General features: G+C 42.7%; 1 protein-coding gene across 4 annotated transcripts in view; it reads right to left on the reverse strand.

The window, feature by feature from the left end:
* MAGI3 (membrane associated guanylate kinase, WW and PDZ domain containing 3) overlaps positions 1–20,632 on the reverse strand; it is a 197,935-nt gene that overhangs the window by 81,854 nt on the left and 95,449 nt on the right. For all 4 annotated transcript variants that reach the window (XM_075910273.2, XM_075910272.2, XM_075910271.2 and 1 more), the window contains exon 2: positions 1,152–1,268. In XM_075910273.2, coding sequence (XP_075766388.2) covers positions 1,152–1,268 — 117 coding nt within the window. The remainder of the gene's footprint in view (positions 1–1,151; positions 1,269–20,632) is intronic.

A 20,632-nucleotide genomic window follows, 5' to 3' on the forward strand; every position in this document is an offset into this window, starting at 1 on the left:
GAACAGCAACTTTTTAATGATACCTGGCTGTAAGCATGCTAACAGGTGGGGTGTATGGATGGGAAAATGCTAGGAGATGCCAGCCATTCCAGCCTGCAGTGGATTAAGACGTGAGGCTCATCCTCTGGTGCCTTCTCATTAATGTGGTGCCACTCTACTTTACTTAATTCTATGTTAGGAAGGCTGCACCTCCTTTTCCCAACCATGTACCATGCTACAATTCTCTCCTCCAGCCCACTAATTTCAGGCTCAGACTGTGACAAGTGCACCAACAACATCCCCTGTGCACTCCACCTAGTTATTTTCCAGCAGGGTCTCCTTCCTCACAAGCAGCTCTTCTACTGTTATACCCTCTACCCTCCTTCCTGTTTTCTCTAACACCCAGCCTAACTACAGGTGGATTCCTGAGGTCATCATTTCCCCTTGGAGCAAAGCTACAGAGCTGCCTAGGCAGGTGTGCATGCACATGTGTGAGACATTAGCATAAAATCTGTGGTGAGAGTTATATTATGCTAGTTAAAATGATGGCTCACTCCCCCCCACTTGCTTATTCTTATACTGACATTACATTTTTCCCCGTTGCACTCTGTAATGGTTTTCAGAGGCAGTACCAATGAGTCTAAAATAACGTAGATACTCTTGAAGTCCTCTGAACTTGGACTTTGATGTCTGTGGCTGATTTCAGGCCCACTGCGGCAGCATGGCAGAGCAGTAAAGGGGACAACTGCCTCAGGGCCCAGTGATTTAAAAAGGCCCAGGACTCCTGGATGCACAGTCCAGGTGGTGCTGAAGGGCTGGCAGGGGGAGACTAGCTGCAGCCTCACCCCTTCTGCCCAGGGCCCCACCTGCTCCAGGAGCATGGAACCTGCTCACCCCACCGTGCCCAGCAGCTGGTTTGTCAATTCCTGAATATACTGATAACCATCTTTATATAAACTAATTTTCCATTGAATCCCAAGTTAACTCGCAACATTTCTTAATGTGGATTCTAACCAAGCACCTACATAAAAATAGCCTCATGCAAAAGAATTCTCACAGAAAGGGTGGAAGTGTGAACACACACAGGATAAAAGGAAAAAAGCTTACAAATTCTTAAGTGACATGCGTTTAACTGAAACAGATTAATTTATGCTAGCACTCTACATACTTACATGGGATGGTTCTCAGGTAAAGATTGTCTCTGATCACTTGTTGGAGTTTATGGTCTATTGAGCCTTTCTGGAACTGCAGACTCAGGTAGTGACGTAAGTCTTTGTTTATCACTTTTCCTTTAAAATAAGAAAAATATAATGAAAAACCTACCAGAAATACTTAAGATGCTCATTCCAATTAAACTGCATTTCACTGCAGTAAGCATCTCTACAAAATCCAAAAGAGAACAAACTACCAATTGGTTCATTTAGTAACACTGGAGTAGATCGAAACGCTGCATGCGCCCATGGTCAGATCCTCAGAAGTGTAAATTAGTTCATCTCCATGGAGATAAACTAAACTCAAGTCAGTAGAGCTACACTGATAATCTGGTTCTTGGATTTCTACCTGCCCTGTTGACACTGAACACACGTACCTATGACAAGACTCGTCCCTTTTATGCAGGACAGATGGAGTGTAAAGACTCATAAGTTCACTAAAAGTTCAGAGCAGAATACATTTAGCCAAACCATATTGATGGGTCAAGAACATACAAGCCCAGGAAGAAACATACATGCAACATCAATTTCAGTGTTGTTTGCTGCTGGTGGTAAGAAAAATATAGGTGAAGTACTAAGGAGTAGCAGCCACAACTGATGTGGTGCTGGCTGAAGACCACTGTATTTCCAAACTCATTTAATGGAAATGGATAGAAGAGGACAGAATGAGAAGAAATGCTGAGTAACTGAATAATGGCATACAGACTATAGTTTAATGAGAGACTACTGCAGCAAAAAGTACTGCTAAACTAGGCTTGAAAACCCCCAAAGACATATCTTAGGGTGTGTCTAGACTACAGGGTTTTGTCAACAAAAGTGGACTTTTGTCGACAAAACTATACATGCATCTACACTACCGCCGAGTTCTGTTGACCTAATGTTGACAGAACTTGGCAGTTCTGTTGACAGCGGTAAACCTCATTCTACGAGGAATAACACCTTTTGTTGACAGAGTTCTGTTGACAGAAGGTGTTATTGCATCTACACTGTCCTCTGTGTCTACATTCTCATGTCGACAAAGCGGCATTCTGTATTGACAGAACTGGATGTAGTCTAGACGCTCTTTGTTGACAGAAACTTTGTCGACAGTATTTGTCGACAAAGCCTCTGTTGACAAAAGCCTGTAGTCTAGACGTACCCTTACAGTACTTGCAACTGCTTAACATACAAGTAGTGAAAAGAAATTATACAACCCAGGTACACAATCACAACACAGCTGGAGATTAAATATTGCCTGGGTCACCAATATGTTCATCACCAATCAAAAAATCGTATCATATTGTTGTTTTGATTTGCAAGCTTTTATCTTGCACCCTTAGATTATTTTCTTGGTTTCTAAAATATTTGATTTATCGATTTACAAACCCTGATGAAAGTTTACAAATCCCCCTTTGGATCTGTAATTCCCATTACAGACTGGCAAATTAAAAGTAAAGAAATCCAAAATATAAATTTTTGATTTCTAAATTCTCACTGGATTCTAATGACCGTACTGTAAAGCCTGATTTATCAGGTTTAAAAAAACCCTAACATTTGAACCAAGTCCCTACCATCAAAAATTGCGTATGTGCTCCAATAGTAGTTTCGTATTTTGTACTGGGATGTGCCATGCGCATCCAGTGACTCTTGAAGCCTACCCATTATTACAATACAGAGGCCAGCTCAAACTGCTAAAAACAGAACAGCTCCACCAAAGTTGGAAGCACAACAAGAATGTGTCGAATATCAGAGAGGTAGCCGTGTTAGTCTGAATCTGCAAAAGCGGCGACGAGTCCTGTGGCACCTTACAGATTAACTAAAGTGTTGGTCTGTTCACAAGAATGTGAACTGTCACCATAGAGATCCCATTTCAAAATACCTTGAAGAACATTTGCGCCCCAATCATGACAAAAGGACGTGTGAAAAAAACTGAATACAGAGTCAGCGATCACCTGAAGTTTAATATCAAATCATACGAAATGAGAGACTGAGCTATGTGCTTTGCATAGCTGTTTTCTGTAACTAATGGGATAACTAGCGCATTTTTGGCCTTTATGCTTCTGGAAGATTACAACAAATGGCACACATTAAAAAAAACACCACTGTGGTACAATAAAACCCATTTCCTCCCCTATTTAAAAGATCATTAGTTTTCTACTGTGCAAATGATTTTTCTGGAGCACCTTTTACTGATTTATCCATGTTTACAGACTTCTGTAACAAAAATGGTTAGGATAATAAAACGGTGTTTAGAAATCATTTAATTAATTAACACCCATTCTACAAAGCTCTCTTCATATAGTACTCCTGCAGTATTTGGCTGCAGCAATCAAAAATATCAGATTTTAATAACCAGAGTAGTCAAATATTAGGGATGTTAGGTATAGTTTAATTTAATAATTGTGTAATGGCACCAAATCTTAGTGGTTACACAATTATTCAATAGTCCATGGGGGCAGCAACCAGTATTCTCCTGGCCCCACTCCCGGGGAGCGAGCCTCTTGTCACCCCACAGAGGCAGCAGCATTGGGTGGCAAACGGGAGCCAGTCTGTGAGGGAAGCTGGTTTAAAAAGTGGCTCCCTACGCAGACCAGCTCCCATCCACTGCCCCTCACTGCTGCCTATGATACAGAGGCAGCAGCGCAAGGTGGCAGCAGCCTCTGTCCATGGGGGGGGGGGGGGCTCAAGCTCCACAGAGCAGCCTCGGTCTGCAGCAAGTCAGGCCCACCACGGACAGAGGCTGCTCCGCCATCCTATCTGTCCCCCCATGCTGCTGCCTCTCTGTTAGATGGGGCAATGGAGGTGGCTCCTTAGAAGCCAATATAGGATGGCTCCTTAGAAGCCAATATGTGCAGGGAGCTGGCTTGAAAGCCAGCTTCCTGTGTGTACCAGCTCCCGCCTCCCCCTGCAGTGCTGCTGTCTATCAGACCGAGAAGGTGGCTTTGTGGGATCCAGCGCTCATGGGGGAGCCATCTTAAAAGCCGGCTCCCCACAGGCACCAGCTCCTGCTCCCTCCCTCCCTCCCCCTGCTGCCTCTGATACAGATCCAATTCCCATCCCTAATTCTGACAATCACTTATTACATCAGTGATTCTCAAACATGTAGAGACCTATGGGGTTTGCAGAAGTCTTCTGAAAGGTACACATCAACTCATCTAGGTATGTGCCTAGTTTTACAACGAGCTAATGAAGTCAGTACAAACTATAGTTTCATACAATGATTAGTTTATATCGCTCTATATATTACACTGAAATGTAAATACAGTATTTATATTCCAACTGATTTTATAATTATATGGTAAAAGTGAGAAAGTACGCAATATTACAATTGTAGTATGCTGTGACATTTTTGTATTTTTATGGCTATTTGTGTAAGCAAGTAGTTTTTAAATGAGGGGTAACTCAGGGATATGCAAGACAAATCAGACTCCTGTAGGGACTATAGTAGTCTGGAAAGGCTGAGAGCCACTGAAGTCACCTTAAGCCACAACCACTATGCCTGTGTTACATCACTGATAAAAAGGCAATAATATCCCTGAAAAGTGCTTTGAAATCTGTAGACAGGATAAGAAAGTGTGAAGTATCACATTACAATAAAATCAGTATCTGTTGACATAATGCCCCAAACCCCAGTAAATCAGGCAATGACAATGCTTCCTACTGGAAGCAAGTAAATAGGTTATGCATCTCATCTACTCTAGTTGTCAGCTGGGATTCTGCATTCGTGCTGTTTCAAGAAAAGATTTTTTTTTGAAGTATTGTGTTACAGGAAGGCTCTTTACAATTATTCCTTTGTGACACTCCTGTCAGGTACCATTAGCAAACCTGTCATATTGCCAGATAACCACTGCCCCTCCAGCACACAAATAACTGAGCCCTTGTTTTACTGCTTTATCCATCTGACAGAAGGGCACAGAGCAATCTATTGTATGCTGTCATCTTGATGGAAAGCACACTTGCTTGGGATCAGTGAGCTTTGCAAATTAAAGTTGTGTACTTCATCAGAAAGTCCAAATCTTAAAGTGCAAGAATTTTAATGATCATTTGTTTTCAAAGACTATAACAAGGATAGTTGGTAAGATGTGGAGGGAGGTATGTGTTAGGAATCACAACAGTAAAGGTACTGAAATTTATACTCATTGCTTTCTTTGCTATTTACACTACAGAATATGTACCCCATGGCTTAGTAATGTCACCAGCAATTTTCACAAAGCAAACAATACATTAGATGATAGATTAAAAATAGCTTTAGATTATAAACTCTTAAGGGAATCAATGTCTTGAGTGTGGTGCAGTGGGGAATCTGATCCTGATATGGAGACATACAGCTCCGCTGGAATACAAATGGGCAATAATCACCACACTACTACTTTTATAACATGTAGCATGGAGAATAGAGTTTCAAGGAAAATTATCAAAAACTAATACTTTTGAATCTTTATTTATCTAAAGCTAATAATTAATAGGGTCAACATTTTTAAATACTTTGAAGTGACTGTACAATAAGAAAGCTGTGATAAGTATTCTAACATGTCTGTAAAGGCTACTGTGAGCTAACTGGTTAAGATTCCAGTGAATAGTTGTCCCAGTTTAGACTCAGCTGCAAAGTCATTTGCATTTCATAGATGAAACCTTGCAATTTTATGAAGTTACAATTATTAAAAAATTGTACCTTTACTGACCAGTGCTGGCACCATGTGTCAACAGTGTATTTCAAAGACAGGCCTGGCTATTACAGAGGCAAGAGGACTTTCTACTTGTGGTGAATTAACACTTTGGTAACTCAGGGGTAATAAATGGGTGGGCCCACTCTGCAGATGCATGGATGTCCAAATAAAGCTTAGTTGATAAAGTGGCACAGGATTCCTTGTTGTTCTTACTAAAGTCCAGGGCACACCTAACACATCTATGAAACACATTTTACTTGGCTGTATGAAATTAAGGGCTCATCTGTACTTACCCACTAAACTGAATGCTGAGGGTGCCCAGTCAACCACAGGACTCCTTGCTATTGCAAGGAGTAAGGGAAGTTAATGGGAAAGTTTCTTCCTTCGACCTGCTGTGAGGGTGTCCCCAGAAAATTGACATTCTGGGCTGCTTTAACAGGTGTGTTGTGAGCAAGACACGAGAAGTCAGTCTTCCACTCTACTCTGCACTGATCAGGCCTCAATTGGAGTGTTGTGTCCAGTTCTGGGCACCACATTTCAAGAAATATGTGAAGAAATTGGAGAAGGCCCAGAAAGAGCAACAAGAATGATTAAAGGTCTAGAGCATATGAGCTATGAAGGAAGACTGAAAGAATTGGGCTTGTTTAGTTTAGAAAGACGACTGGGGGGGGACACGACACTATAGCGGTTTTCAGATATCTAAAAGGGTGTCACAAAGAGGAGGGAGAAAAATTGTTCTCCTTGGCCTTTGAGGATAGGACAAGAAGCAATGGGCTTAAACTGTAGCAAGGGAGGTGTAGATTGGACATTAGGAAAAACTTCCTCACTGTCAGGGTGGTTAAACACTGGAATAAGTTGCCTATGGAGGTTGTGGAATCTCCATCTCTGGAGATATTTAACAGCGGGTTAGACAGACAGCTATCAGGGATGATCTAGATGGTCCTGATCCTGACATGAGGACTCAATGACCTCTCAAGGTCCCTTCCAGTTCTAGTGTTCTATGATAGGTAACGCTGACCAGAGCTATGCAACTGTCATAGCTAGAATTGCACATCTTATATTGATTTTCTCTGCCAGGGTAGACCTGGCCTAAGAAACAAGAAATGCAAAAGAATGAAGTGGAGAGAAAAATCAGGTTAATGTAATAGTGAGTCTATTTTTAAATCATAGCAGTCAGGTCAATTAAGAGTGATTTCTAAGTGAGCAGGAGGAAAAAAGAATAGCTCTGCAAATTTCCTTTTCTCAATTCAACATTAATCAAGAATTTATATGAGAAGATTCAAATGTCATATACAATTCTCAAGATGCAGACAAAAAATATATGCAGGCCGAGTATAAAGAATGGTAATTTTTTTCTTTGTTAAGCATTCAGTCCACTCTGCATAATCAGCAGCAGTGTTCTCAACAGTCCATCATTGAAAACAGATTAATTTTTCTCAGCATCTTTTATTTTAGATGAGAATGAACAAAGAATATCCTATCATTATGCAAAACTGCACTAATGCAAAAAGTGCTCTCTATTTTTAAGGCTAGATTTTGCTCTGGTCTCAAAATGACCACATTTCACCCATTCTTTACCTTATATTTAGAAAAACAGAATATACTAAATTATTCCCTGTCTACTTAGAGTTTATCAACTGGAGACATGGATGGTTCCTGAAAAGCTAAGGAATACAAACACTACATTTATTTTGTTTTAATATACTAACAAAATTGTGTCCCCTGATCACTACACTCGCCAAGCCCCCCCTCTCAGGGAATAGACAGCCTCAGCTCTCCCTCCCTGGCCAGTAGGGAGAGCTAAGCCATGGCCACACCAGCCCCAGCTCTCTTCCCCACTCCTTCCTCCAACCAAGGCTTAAACCCCCACTGCCCAGCCACCTGAGGTGCACCAGGTCCGGCTCTGCCCTCGGCAGCAGAGGAGGGCTGAGGCCACGGGTGCCTGCCCCGGCTCTGTCCCCGGGAAGACACGGTGTGTGCCTGCCCTGGCTCTGACCCTGGGGCCTGATCCAGGGAATGGGCCTTGAGCGGAAGGGGCAGAGGCTGGGCTTTATCCACCCATGCCTACCCCCAAGCCTATGGATGCTATGACATGATGATGTCACTGTCATCCTGCAGGGAATTTTTTTTACATAGAGAGAGAGAGATTAGTGCTAGTTATTTGATCATTTTCCTACTTGGGGGGCCATGTGAAATTCAGCGCACTTGGGAATTAGCTGGCCATAAATGTTCCCCAGCGTGCATCAGTCCTATTATTGAAGGCACAAGATGCCTCTCCAATCCAAGAGGTTTGTGATCAGAAAACAACTGTCTGAATATCTCTCTTGTTAACCTGCAAAAGCGACAGCATTGTTTCGTGTATGCAGTGTTGCTGTAGCTGTGTTAGTTCTAGGATAGTAGAGACTAGAATATTAGAGACTAGGGATGTAAGGAACTATTCGACTACCCAAATGACATATGTTTATCATGTAGTGACTAGACCGGTTGCTTCCCTCCACTTCTATCAGAGAGAGGCAGAAAGGTGGGAGGGAACAGGAGCCAGTGCTAGAAGGAGTGACCCTAAAAACCAGTTCCCCCTGTACCATCTCCATGGGGGGAGAGGGGAAACGGGAGGCAGAGGCTAGAAAGGGACCGAGAGAGAACCAAGAATCAGACGATTCCTTGGGCCCCCAGCTATGCCTCTGCCTTTTACATGTATTAAGAGCCTAGTGGCTCCTAAAATATTTAAAAGGCAGAGCCCCAGTGGGTTAGCTCCCCGGGGCCAGGAGCCTACCCTACTGTGGCTCTGCAGTTTCCCCCCTTATCAACTAATCAAGTAGTCAATGGAAATTCCACTGACTACTCGATTAGCTGATTAAATGCAATTTAACATTCCTATTAGAGAGACAAAGGCGTATCTTCTATTGGTCCACCTGCTGTTGGTCAGAGAAACTTTCAAGCATAAACAGAGATCTTCACGTAAAGGAAACTTACTCACAATCTTGCCTGAAAAGCTTGCCTCACCAAAAGAAGTCAGTACAATGAGAGAGATTACCTCACCTACCTTGTCTTCCAGCACCAATCAGTCAATCTCTAAAGGAGGGAGAAACCATTCTTGCAGTATTGAGTGCAACTAGGACAGGCACAAACTGAAAAGGATAAATTACTTGCATATCTTTCACATTCAAGAGAAAGCCAACTAAACAAAGGAAGAGGAACCACGGAGTTTAAATGCGGAAAGTTTGGTGGGAAAAAATCATACCCTAATTCAATTATTCCTCTCAAAAATAAAGTGAAGAGAAGATCCTGTAGGCACGGAAATCTGATTTCACAGGTTAAGTACAGCATTAGACTAGAAAAGAAAGGGCAGAAAGCACATTTTCAAACTTTACACGGTCATCCTATCCTATTTTGGTGTTTTATTACAATTTAATGAGTTGTGGGACCTTTAAGAGAGATCAATGAGGAAGACAGTCATTGTTAATATTACTGCTTCTTAAATACAGCATGGAAGTCCAAATGCTACGTATTACACACTATATGGTGATGCCTCCCTATGCCTTATGAACATGCATAACTCAAAGATGCTTTTTGCAGAACAGGTTGTGTAACATCTATTCATTTTGGAAGAGACACAACAGGGATATGACAGGTCTATAACATCATGAACTGTATGGAGACAGCGATGAGGGTACTGTTCTTTACCCCTTCACATAACAGAATAACCAGTGGTCACCCAATGAAATTAGGAAGCAGCAGGTTAAAACAAACAAAGCCATATTTCTCACGCAATACAGGCAGTCCCCGGGTTACGTACAAGATAGGGACTATAGGTTTGTTCTTAAGTTGAATTTGTATGTAAGTCGGAACTGGCTCCAGATTCAGCTGCTGCCACTGAAACTGACCAGGGGCTGACTACAGGAAACCGGAGGCAGAGTTGCTCTGCCCCCAGCTTCCTGGAATCAGCCTGATCAGTTTCAACAGCTGCTGAATCTGGAGCCTGGGACAGAACAGCTGGGGCACTGCCGGTAGGTTCCCACAGGACCAACCCGGCAGCATCCCAGCTGCTCTACCCAAGGCGTCCTGCAACAAAAGCCTGGTCTGCTGGGGGGGGGGGGTGCACTAGCTCCTGTCCCCCTGGTCTGCTGGGGGGGTCCAGCAAAGCTGCTGGACCCCCCCCCCAGCAGACCAGGGACACCCGAGGAAAGCCGCCGCCTGGGCAGCTTTGCTCGGGTGTCCCTGGTCTGCTGGGGGGGTCCAGCGGCTTTGCTGGACCCCCCAGCGGACCAGGGGGACAGGAGCAAAGCCGCCCAAGCGGCGGGGGTCCCGCTGCCTGGGCGGCTTTGCTCCTGGGCAAACGAGCAAAGCCACCCAGGCGGCGGCTTTGCTCGGGTGTCCCTGGTCTGCTGGGGGGGCCCAGTGGCTTTGCTGGACCCCCCCAGCAGACCAGGGAGACCGGGATAAACTTTTCTCGCCCCAGAGGACACGGGTGGTGACCTGCCGCCCGTGAGCTCCGGGGAGAGAGAAGCCCTGTGCGTAAGTGCGGATCCGACATAAGTCGGATCCGCGTAAGTTGGGGACTACCTGTATGCAGTCAACCTGTGAAACTCATTGCCAGGGGATGTTACAGATGCCAGAATTATCACTGGATTAAAAAGGGATTGGACAAACTCATGGATGATAGACCTATTGATGACTATTGGCCAATATGACCAGGGATGCAACCCCATGATCTGGGTCTCCCATGGCTTCTGACTACTGGCTGCTGGGACTAGGTGGCAGGTGATGGATCACTCGATGATTGCCCTGTTCTGTTCATTGGCTTTGAAGCATCTGACGTTGGTCGCTGTCAGAAGACAAAGGTATTGGACCAATGGTCCGACCCAGCATGGCAATTTTATGTTCTTGCTTATGGGACGTATTTTCCAGACTAAGTGAAGGTTAAGAAATTATTGCATTTTATATCAGCTAGATGCATAGGTGCCTATTTCCCCTCTAGCCAGGGAGTGCTGAACCCCCTCAACCGCCAATCCATCCTGCCTCTGCTCTGCCCCACCCCATTCCACCCCTTCTCATCTCCTCCCCCTTCACTCCACCCTTTTCCCCAAGTTCCTGCCTCGCCTCCTCCCCCACCCCACCTCTTCACCTGAGGAGTGCCCCTTCTCCACTTCTCCTTTGCCCTTCCGGAGCTTCCTGAACATTGCTCGCGATGATCTGAAAGCGATGGGAGAGCAGGGAAGAGTTGGCCAGTGGGGCTACTGGTGGGCAAGAGGCACTGGGGGCAGGGGAGGCAGAGAGGGAACTTAGCTTAGCTGTTGGTGGATGCTCAGCACCCACAAATTTTTACCTTTGGGTACATCAGCCCCAGAGCACCCCTGGAGTCAGCACATGGCTAGATGAGATATTATTTTGTCTTTGAGCCATAGTTTTTTAGTTGCAAACTTGATCACTAACGCTAACCCACTGTCTAGACAGGGAAATTCTGAAGCTTAGTATTTACTATGCTTTTCATTCAAGTTCACCCCAATATAATTACTCCAAATATGGGAAGTGGCTCTCAAGTACAGTCACATGGTGCAATTCAGAATTGGCAAAGCCAGATGAATATATCCTGGGATTAATGCTTCTGGAAACCTGTTGTTCTTATAAATGCCTTGCTTGAAATGCAGAGAACTAATTTTTAATTGCAGAACCCCTCTGGCGAGCCACAATTCTCAGCACTTTCCATCTCTAATTTAAATGTTGATTAGCTTTATAAATGTAGGTGTTAGGAAAGCTCATAAGCAAATAGGAACAAAATTCTGATTGTGTCAATATTTGGAAGGCAGTGCCTTGTAAAACCATTGGGAGAAGAGAGTCTGTAGTACTCCATTGGAAACTACTTTTGACAGGTTGAGGGTAAAAATCCACTTTGAGCCAGTGTCACACATGCAGAGCTCTAAGCTGACAATAATACAAGTCTGAGATTATGTACTTTGTGTGTAACACCAGGTTTCAGTTAATTTCTTTCCAGTTATGATCAGGAGTGCTGACTAGCACCTGGTGACTAAGGGGTTAACTCAGGTACCTAGCAAAGTGTTGGCAGGAGGGCTCAGGCAATCAACCAATAACAACACAGGTAGGAATTCTAAACTGGAAAAGAGGGGTTTTTCCTCTCTCTCCTCTTTGTATGAGATCAGAGCAGTTTCTCCGAGGTAATGAGAGATATGGGAGATGCTTTCTTTCGCCAAGAATGGACTTCTTGAAATGTGTAAGTAGGGAAAAGTTTAGATAGTCCATCAGGGTTTATTGTTTTCCTTGTTTGGGGGTTTGGAAATCAAGACTGACCTGGCTAATTGTTTTTCTCTTTTGTAACTAAGGATTACAGTCCAGGGACTTTCCCTCAGTATATACATCAAATTGTGGCTCTTTCCACCTAGTCCATTTACTACGCTTGCAACTGTAGTTTTGTTTTGATAATAAAAGATCGGGGTTTTGTTTTTTTTAATTCTAAATAACTGGTACTGGTTGATTGTTGTGTCCTTAGGACTGAGTACCTAGTTACAAGGGCAGAGTCCATTGTTGTCTGTGGATTCCCTCTGTTTTTTCCCAACTCCAAGCAAAATGGAGGTTGGGGCAAGAGGGAGCTTTACCTTAGGGAGGGGAGTCAAAGTGATCTCTTCCCTGATTTTCTTGGAACCAGTTGCTCCACACACTACTCACAGTGGTGGGCTGCAGGGGGCCACGTGCTTTCTGCGAGCCCTGGGAGGGGTGCTCAGGGAGCCCAAAGGTCCAGTTGAGCTGCTGGATGGGAGCTCCTAGGCAAGCATCTCCAGGCCAGCACCTGCACATGACACCCCTTCCTCTCCCAACCCTCTACTTCACTTCCCGCACCTCTACCCCGGATCACAACCCAACTCTCTGCACCCCTGCTCATGCAACTATATCCCGTTCCTAGACCCTGCACACCAATTCCTAGCCCCAAGTCACAACCTCTCCCTGTCCTAGGTCACAACTCAAGCCCCTGCACCCCTCCTATATCCCTGCCCCAGGTCATAACTCCTTCCCAGACCCTGTGCCCCCTCCTACATCCCTCCTCCAACTCAGAATCCTCTATAACCCTTCCCCCCTGCCTCAGACCCTACACTCCAATTTCCTAGCCAGAGCTCCCTTCTGTACCCAATCTCCATCCCATACACTGTAACTCCTCTATATTTACTGAGGAGTGCAGCCCTTAACCACTTACCAAATACCTTGAGCATCTCCTCATCAAAAGTTATTGCCCATCCAGATGTACTAGTCATATGCAGTACTTAATAGTAGCAATAAGCCACCTAGTAATTTGTTTCTCAGCTTCATTTAATAATATCTGCTATTTAAACAAATTATTTAAAAGCATAATAGTAGTAAGATGATGCCACAGTACAATCCTCTCAGTTTTTTAGCAAGTGACCAACAGTTTACAAAGTATTTATCACAAAGATGGTGAATATTTTACAAGAACAGTGGCACATTTTCCAACCTGAAATGCAAACAGACCATCACTCTCCCTGGTTAAGCATTCTGTGTTACGGCAGTGTGAATGTTATGAAACTCAGGCCTTGAACTGAATTCCTTCTTTCGCTGTCATGAACTGTTCTGCACAAAGCTTTGGATTTGCTTCCTACAGCATAATGAGCAAGACATGTCATGGAAAATGAAAATAAATAGTGTAATCCCCAGGAAAAAAAGTATTTTCCATTTGTTAGAACACACTGGTTTATCGCCTGTAGACAAGATGATTTTTCAATATTAAAAAAATCTTTCATTCTTCACATGTTCCATCTCGTTTTGTTATATTTCACTCTAACAATACTAGCATATTTCAGTTCAATAAACTAGATTCATCTGGTTGATAACTGATTCAAACTGCTGCATGTTCTTAGAAACTATACAAGAGGTAAAAAAACAAAGACCATCCCCCTCTAGCAAATGTGATGTTACTCACTGAACATTGCTCAATAAAGTATCAACATGAATGGTACAAAGTACAAATAATGCTACTAAAGATAGGCTGACATGAGTTAGCTTGAAATAAAAAAATCTGTAAATGCAAGGATTCGGCTGCATTCTCAAAATAATTCAGGACTAAATTACTATACAGAGCCTGAAATGATTCCCCCAGGGAGGACAGAAGAAAAGCAGAAAAAATATTGTAAGAAACAAAATGCCAGAAACCCAACTAGAGAATGGCAACACAAATTAGAAAGCACAAAATAAAGTCGAAGCAAAAAAGCTTTAGGCAAGCTCTGAAGCCTATTTTTATGTAAGAATAGTTACTACCACTCCCAGGGAGCCCATGATTCCTCTTAAAAACATCCTATCACCCCTGTGACAGCACTTTAGACACTGAGGATTTCTATTCATGGTGCTGTAAAATTACCTCACAGGAACTAATATAGGAGCCCTCCTCCCCCCTAAAAAAGTACTTTAAACACATCTCCAGAACTCCAGACTCTGTGTGCAAAGCTTCTTCTGTTCTCACTCCACTTAAAGGGGAAGTATGTAAAATAAATTAAGTCACCCTATCTGAAAGGCTTGATTTTCATCCTTGAGAGAGAACTATCATCTGAGAAGTATACTACAGGCTGAACATCTCTAGTCCAGCACCCTTGGGACCTGACTGGTGCCAAACCACAGAAGATCAATATTGTCTACCAGCACTTCCAGCACTTCCACTGCTTACTGGGCTCTTAGAAAACATTTAGGGATAAAGTAGAGCTAAACAACACCACAGAACACTGGGAGCCAGGACTGTGACTGTAAACAAACTTTATGGAACTGCGGGAAACTTGGCCACATCTCTGATAAGTGGACATCCAGCTAACTAAAAACACGCTGGACCACAAATGTTGCCAGACCAGAGTGTGCCAAACTAGGGAGGTTCAACCTGTAATCTATGTTAAATTTGAGTTATTTAGCATTCTCCTACAAAGGAATTTCACCATCCAATTACGGAGAGAGTGGAGAACTGCAATGCATCTACAAGTTTAACACTATTACCCTGGGCTTGAATAAAGACATTAACTGGTTGCATCACAAAGCCGATTTCCCGTTCCTTTGACATCTACATTTTTACATCAAAAGCTATGATTGGGACATATCCCACCCACTTAATTAGCCTCATTAACACTGGTCCTACAATTGACAGGTACCTCGGCTGTTATATGTACCTTGGATACTGTTATTTCCACTCCAACTCATCTAATCAAGTGGGTCTTACCCATGAAAGCTCATAATATTTGTTAGTCTCTAAGGTGCCACTGGGCTACTTGTTACAGACTGGCACAGCTATTCCCTGAGACTTTTTAACAAATTAACAGTAACTGTAATCCCACAGTTTAGAGATGTGAAGAATAAGCCAACAGAAACTAAAGGAGGAATATAAGACAAGCAACACACAATTTCTCAATCTAGAATTTAAGTAAAACACTGAGATTAAACCAAACTATTCTCGAGAAAAGCACTGAAATACTTTCATCTGAAAAACAGCAACTTTAAAAGAATAGTTTTACCTAACGCCATACACAGATGCTTGTAACTCCTGCCTATTGGATTATCAACACTACTTAAAAATAGAGACAAGTTTTCTTTAAGCTCTCCCAATGAAAGGCAAGCCTTATCTCGAATATCAGAAAATTATAACCCAACGTGACATGGCTGCATGCCATTACAACCTCTTAATGTATTTAAACATAAATTAGTTTTATAAACCAGCTTTAAAGTTGTAACTACAATCTTGCCAAAGACTCTACATTAATAGAGTAATATACTAGACGCATATAATCATATTTCACTGAGCCAGGTGTTCATTAGAAACACAAAACAAACACAGTGGTTCACCAATTTCTTGATATTTTGGGTCAAATGATGTTATAATAAAATTCAAGTGTTATTCTCTAATGATTTATAAAGTGGCCATTTGATGTGTGTTCTCATATATATCACATACAAACACAATATGTCTGTTTCCTAATGTCTAGAACACATACTTCATGACAGACCTGGAGAAGCAGAGGCTTATTCTTCCAGCGTCAATACTATCAGGTTCAATCCCTGTGTAAGAGATGCTGTATTACACACATGCAGCTGCACTAAGTTCCCACATCTCTTGGTCAAGGCATTCTAAAGGACTCTACTCACTGTAACTGGTCAGTGGCTAGGATTCACAGTTGTCTCCCCACCCTGACCTACACTCTTGATTTGTCACTGTACCTCACTGATACTCATTAGCCAGCTGCAGTGACTTCAGAAATAGCTCTTTAGTTCCCCTGTAAGTTCAATGATCAAGCACAGCGATTACACTCTGAGCTGTTCACCACCACGTATGGGCAAATGCACCATGTTTTGCATTGAGCAGTCCCATATTCTCCTTTGAGCAACTGCAGAACAGAGCCTCACTCTTGGCGAACTGCATCTGTAGGCTGCCCAGGAGCCTCTGAAAAGGTGCATCATGAAGGGTGTCTGGGGCATATAGCACACCATTAAACATTTTGGCTGAGATTATTTTGCAGAATCTTACTTTCTTCCAGCAATGAAACTGGAAGTCCCCTGATAATTCATCTAAAGTGGATACCATTTTTAAAAAAATTTCACGTTGACTTAGTAGATTATTTGGTCGCTCCAAATGTGGTGTCATGGAAAGGCCTGTGAATTAGAAGGTCTGCATTGCTTCTAGATTCTTTGCTGAATTTATTTATCGTCATGAATCTTTTTTTTTTTTATTCAATTTCCACAGATGCATTGAAAATAACTGCCCCTTATTCCCCTTTTCTGGGTGGGGTATGTGTGTTAAAAGCAATCAATAATGGCAATAAAAGAGTACCATCTTCTGGGTCAGCCATCTGTACCCTGAATATCAGTCAACTGGCAGATCTGGGGCAGAGGGTACAAAGAATGAAAGAATAAAAACAACATTCACAGCACACAGGCCAATGGACCTATTCAATTATGTATTATGACAGTACATGAAGGTTTTGTGATGACAAGCTAGATGTGAGGAGAAGAAGTCATAGTGAAAAGAGTGTGTGAAGCTGAGTATTAGTTACAAATTCTGACATTTGGTAGGAGCATGCAAGGGACCCCCGAGTTAAAGGTCTCTGATCATAATAAATTATGAACAGCTTATTGATGTTAGTTTCACTTATTGTAAGAACAATTGCAAAGGATTGCAAACAATTGCAAAGTCATCAAGAAATAAAAAACCTGAAAAGAAAAGTGCTAGATTCCCTCAGCTTCTTGTTACTCTGAAAACTGAATGGACACTCTCTTGTGTGACTAAAAAGAGAGAATCCAAAGAGAGGAAACAGATTATTTTCGTTTTAAGTATTTTTTTCATGGCTTGTCGTCTTGCTTGAGTTTTCATTCTAGTTTCTACACTGGGCCACAGTAGTAGCATCATTACCTGTCATTCTTACTCAAAGCTGATGTATCTATTTGCCATTCAAACATGAAGACAGGCCAGGAAGCTGCATTCAGAGCGCAACTCACTCTATCAGAGCCACAGGGTAACTGTACTGAATTTAGTTACAACGTCACAAAAGCCAAAATTGCAAATGTCAGGGTTAGGCTGGCATTTTCACTGCTGACAACAAAATCAGTAATGCCAGTTTAATCATGTGTGGAAAAACAACAACTGCCCAAAACAAACATGTTGTTCTCTTCTGTATTTCTCTAACAACCAGGGGGCCCAATTATGATCAAAGCTCCACTGGACAAGGCACTGAACACACAGATAGCAAACATGAACTGTGCCCTGAAAAACTTACAATCGAAGCAGATACACAGAGAAATAATAATATTCAGACAAGATACACGATTTAGCAAAAAACAGTTTTCCTCCAAACTGTCCCACTCCTCCTTTTCCCATTGAGTGAGCTAGTCTGCACCACCACTGTCCAACCAGCGTTCCTCACCCCCGCCTTCGTTAGATTCAGGTTCATGGAGAACGGGAATATTCACTAAAAACTGGCTAGTTCAAGGTGATAGCATGACCTCTAGCCCCTCTGTAGTCATTGGGAGCAGCTCCAAGTGCTCTTCCCACCCACAACATGGCAGATGCTGTTTTATGTTTCTTCCCCTCAAAGTAAACTGTGGTATAAACTTCACTCCATTCCTGTCTATTGAGAGCTCATTCCCTTTCCTCGCCTGTCAGCAGCAATGACGACATCAGAACACTTCATAAAAATGCATATCATTTGCTAGAAAGATTTATATCCTGCAAATCTTTCTAATGGAGAATTAGGCCTCTACGTGCCTCCTGCAACCAAATCACAGTGGCTAGTTAGATCTTTAGGTGTAGGTCTGAAATGTATAAGTAAATATAAAGGAAATGTTAATTTCAGCAGGTCAAAAATTAATATGAAGATGATGCCATTCAGGTGACTTAGATATTCACAGCTAATATTTTCCTGAAGGTATCATCCATCAGTCCCATGAATACTTTAAGGAGCAATTTTTATTTTTCCATTGGTTAATTTTGTTGCATAAAAATTGAACTCAATTTTTTCTAGTCAATGAAATTTTAAATTCTTCTCCTCTCCCTTTGTTCCCCCCTCCCACCAGACAATCCTTCATAAATATTCTTCTCGCACATATATACACCGTTCATAATCCCACATATTGGTTGCTCAAAATGCATCATTCCTTTATTTGCTGAGAGAAGGGCAACTAACTCAGTTAAAGAGAAGATCAGTACCTCCTGCATGAACCTACTATCACAAGTCTACCGTCTGTGTACTGCAACAGCGACTCTGCAAGCTATGCTTACAAAGTAGCACTCTGTTCAGCTCTAGGGATAGGATCACACAGGCATGTCTACACCATAGCTGGGAACAAGCCTCTCAGCCCAGGTACAAACCCATTTTAACAGGGATGGAACCAGTGCACTGAATAGCAGTGTGGAAACTGCAGAATGGGTTCTCAAGCTCACCAGACTGGTGAGTAACTGGTGTAAGCCCAAGTTACAATGGCTATTTTTATCGTGCTACCTCAAACTCCAGGACCTGTCTACATAATGGGAGACTCACTTCCAGATGCAGTGCAGACATTCCCAAGGAGGTTAATTTCATAGAGCAACTCTCAGAGATACAGACAAATATCATCTTCCTTTACGTGTGCCAACAGATTAATATTGTATCCAATGGACCGAAAGTGTAATGGATTTTTCAGTCAGCATACTAGGGATGTTAAATTTTGATTAATCATCGAATTGAATAGTTAATGGAATTTCCATCCACTACTTGATTAGTGGTGAAGGGGGGATGGGGCACTCACTATCCTGGCTGTGCCTCTGCCTTTTAATGTAGTAACAGCTGCCTGCGGCTCTTACAACATTTAAAAGGCAGAAGAGCAGCAGGGAACACTGGGCAAGCAGGAACTGAAGCTTCAGTTGCTGCTCACCCTGCGTTCCCCTGCTGCGCTTCTGCCTTTGAAATGCAGCAAGTTTCCCCACTGTGCCTCTGACTCTCCTGCTTTTAAGCTGGCTCCCCCAGCACTGGCTCCTGTTCCCCCACTTTGTTGCCTCTATCAGGCTGACATTGTAAACAACAAACAAGTGACATATAACCTCAACCATGCAGAATGCAATGCTATTCACAGCCTCAAAAACAACTCTGACATTATCATCAAAGAGGCTGACAAAGGGGGAGCTGTAGTCATCTTGGACAGGTTAGATTACGAATCAGGAGGCTGCCAGACAACGCACCAACAGCACAGTCTACAGGCCTCTTTCCTCTGATCCCACTGAAATGACACCACCTGCTCAAGAAACTCAGTGCTACAACTCAGACCCAAATCTACACACATGCACCCCTAGATCCCCATCTGCTACGCAAACTCCATAAAGCTGGAAATCCTGGATGTCCCATCATCTCAGGCATTGGCACCCTTACGGTTGGATTGTCCAGCTATGCTGATTCTCTCCTCAGACCCTATGCTACCAATACTCCTAGCTATCTTTGAGACACCACTGACTTCCTGAGGAAACTACAGAGCATCAGTAATCTTCCTGAAAACACCACCCTGGCCACCATGAATGTAGAAGCTCTTTACACAAACTCAAGGACGGACTACAAGCGGTCAGGAACACTATCCCTCATGAAACACAGCGCACCTGGTGGCTGAGCTATGTGACTTTATCCTCACCCACAACTATTTCCAAATTGGGGACAATTTATACCTTCAAGTCAGTGGCACTACTCATTTCCAAAGTGGTTTATGAGTCTGCTGTTGGCTTTGAGCCAACAGGCAGTAGAAGTAGAACAAAGCTTCCCAGGTTCATTCTCTACTAGAGATGACTTCCTGAGAGTATCACATTGCATTTCCGAACAACCTGCTAATGTAAAACACTTTGCAACTACACTACAGTGTGCTGCCATCTCCAGGGGGAGATGTGGGATTCTCCACCCTCCCTATGCTCTGTCTTGAGCTTTGGACTTTATTTTGACTGATTTCAATGGCTGAGAAGAAAGTCCTTGAATTTATTTATATGACATAAAAGCACCTTCTTCCTCTGACTTGCTGTCTCATGCAGTTAAGCTCTTCAACAAGAGAGATTTAAAAACATTAATCTCAAGACTATTTCCAGATCTCAAATACCTTCTCATTTTATTCAAAATAGCTAATCATATTAAAGCATTTATTGTACAACACTGTCCAAATTAATGAAAAAAAAATCTCAGAATTTTCACTAATCCCTAAAGCTTTACAAATAATCAAGATGCAATGTAATAAGGAGGGTTTATCGATCCATATTAAAGTTCATCAGAACTATAACTTTAACCTTGATGTGCTAATGCA

The sequence above is a fragment of the Pelodiscus sinensis genome, chromosome 27, assembly GCF_052426305.1.
Source record: "Pelodiscus sinensis isolate ZL-2025 chromosome 27, ASM5242630v1, whole genome shotgun sequence".
Taxonomy (NCBI): Eukaryota; Metazoa; Chordata; order Testudines; family Trionychidae; genus Pelodiscus; species Pelodiscus sinensis.